The sequence below is a fragment of the Miscanthus floridulus genome, chromosome 11 (genome assembly GCF_019320115.1).
Source record: "Miscanthus floridulus cultivar M001 chromosome 11, ASM1932011v1, whole genome shotgun sequence".
Taxonomy (NCBI): domain Eukaryota; kingdom Viridiplantae; phylum Streptophyta; class Magnoliopsida; order Poales; family Poaceae; genus Miscanthus; species Miscanthus floridulus.
The window spans coordinates 13,964,322-13,965,525 of record NC_089590.1 but is presented as its reverse complement, the minus strand read 5'-3'; the positions used below and the strand labels follow the sequence as shown (position 1 = coordinate 13,965,525).

Below are 1,204 nucleotides of genomic sequence, written 5' to 3'. Positions count from 1 at the left end.
ATATCCAATTTTACCGAGAGATCCACACCGGCAGAGGAACATAGCAGCCCTCCAGCCTCCACCCTATATAATCCCTAGTCCGTGCATCCGTCCGTCCCCATAGCCCCACCAGCAGGCACGAGCCGGTCCCACCTCGCAGCCCCAAATCCCCTTCCGATTCCAAATGTCGTCCTCCTCCGACCTCGTCCTCTACAACCTCGTCCCCGCCCCCCAAACCCTAAACCCTCCCGCACCACACGCCCCCCCCGCCGTCGATCTCTCCATCTCCACCGCCGTCGCGGCTGCGCCTGGGGCCGCCGCCCTCCGCGGCCGGGTTCGTCGCCCGGTGGGGTCCTCCTCCGGTGACCGCCACGCCAAGGTTGCCGGCCGCGGCCGCCGGGTCCGCATCCCGGCCATGGTGGCGGCGCGCGTCTTCCAGCTCACGCGCGAGCTCGGACACCGCACCGACGGGGAGACCATCGAGTGGTTGCTCCGCCAGGCCGAGCCCTCCATAATCGCCGCCACCGGCACCGGCGTCACCACCGAGGAGGCGCCCCCGCCTCTTGTCCCCGTCTCCATCGTCGCGGCCACCGCGTCCATGACGCCGGTCCCGTACTACACCGCGCTCCTCATGCAACCGCCCACCGCCGTGGAGTCCCCTGCCGCCTCTGCATCCGTCTCTGGCACTGCTGCGGAGGAGAATAATAACTAGGCTAGGTGGAAGGGGATTATCAAGTGGCAGTTACTATGCTTAGGGCTCTAAGGCTAGTTAGTTAGTAGCTTAGGGTTTATTATGTGTGCTCTGTGGTCATGGCCTACACCTCAATCATTAACTTATTACCTTGGGGAAGGATTGTGGGTGATTTAGGTAGCAAAACTGATTGAGATGGTAACAATAGAAGAGGGGAAATGGTATCTTTCTAAGTGGTTGATGAGTTCTACTGATGTTTCAAACAGAGTCTAATCTCTTGTGAATCGTCTAGTGTTGCTGATTTCTATATCTTGGTGCTTCAGTCCGTGTGTGAATGTTCTTTTTTGCTGTGTGTATGTATGTAGTTGAGCAATTGTCTTTTTGTTATTTGCCTTTATTAGCAACTGGATTTAGTTACGCAGCATAGGAATTCGCCATGATTGGTTCATGCTGTACCGACGGCCAGGTGGTAACTGAAGATGGAAAGCTACCAAGTTATCTTTCTGCTTGCTTTCCTGATGTTACTGTCTGTTT

General features: G+C 56.6%; 1 protein-coding gene across 1 annotated transcript; it reads left to right on the top strand.

Moving 5' to 3' along the window:
- Nucleotides 1–162: 162 nt before the first annotated feature.
- LOC136494361 (transcription factor PCF1-like) lies at nucleotides 163–971 on the top strand. The gene has a single exon (XM_066490525.1). The coding sequence runs from the start codon at nucleotides 164–166 to the stop codon at nucleotides 689–691; it is 528 nt and encodes a 175-aa protein (XP_066346622.1). The 5' UTR covers nucleotide 163; the 3' UTR covers nucleotides 692–971.
- Nucleotides 972–1,204: the final 233 nt, after the last annotated feature.

Coding starts and splice junctions, on each gene's coding strand:
- LOC136494361 (XM_066490525.1), top strand. CDS start 164: ATGTCGTCCTCCTCCGACCTCGTCCTCTACAACCTCGTCCCCGCCCCC.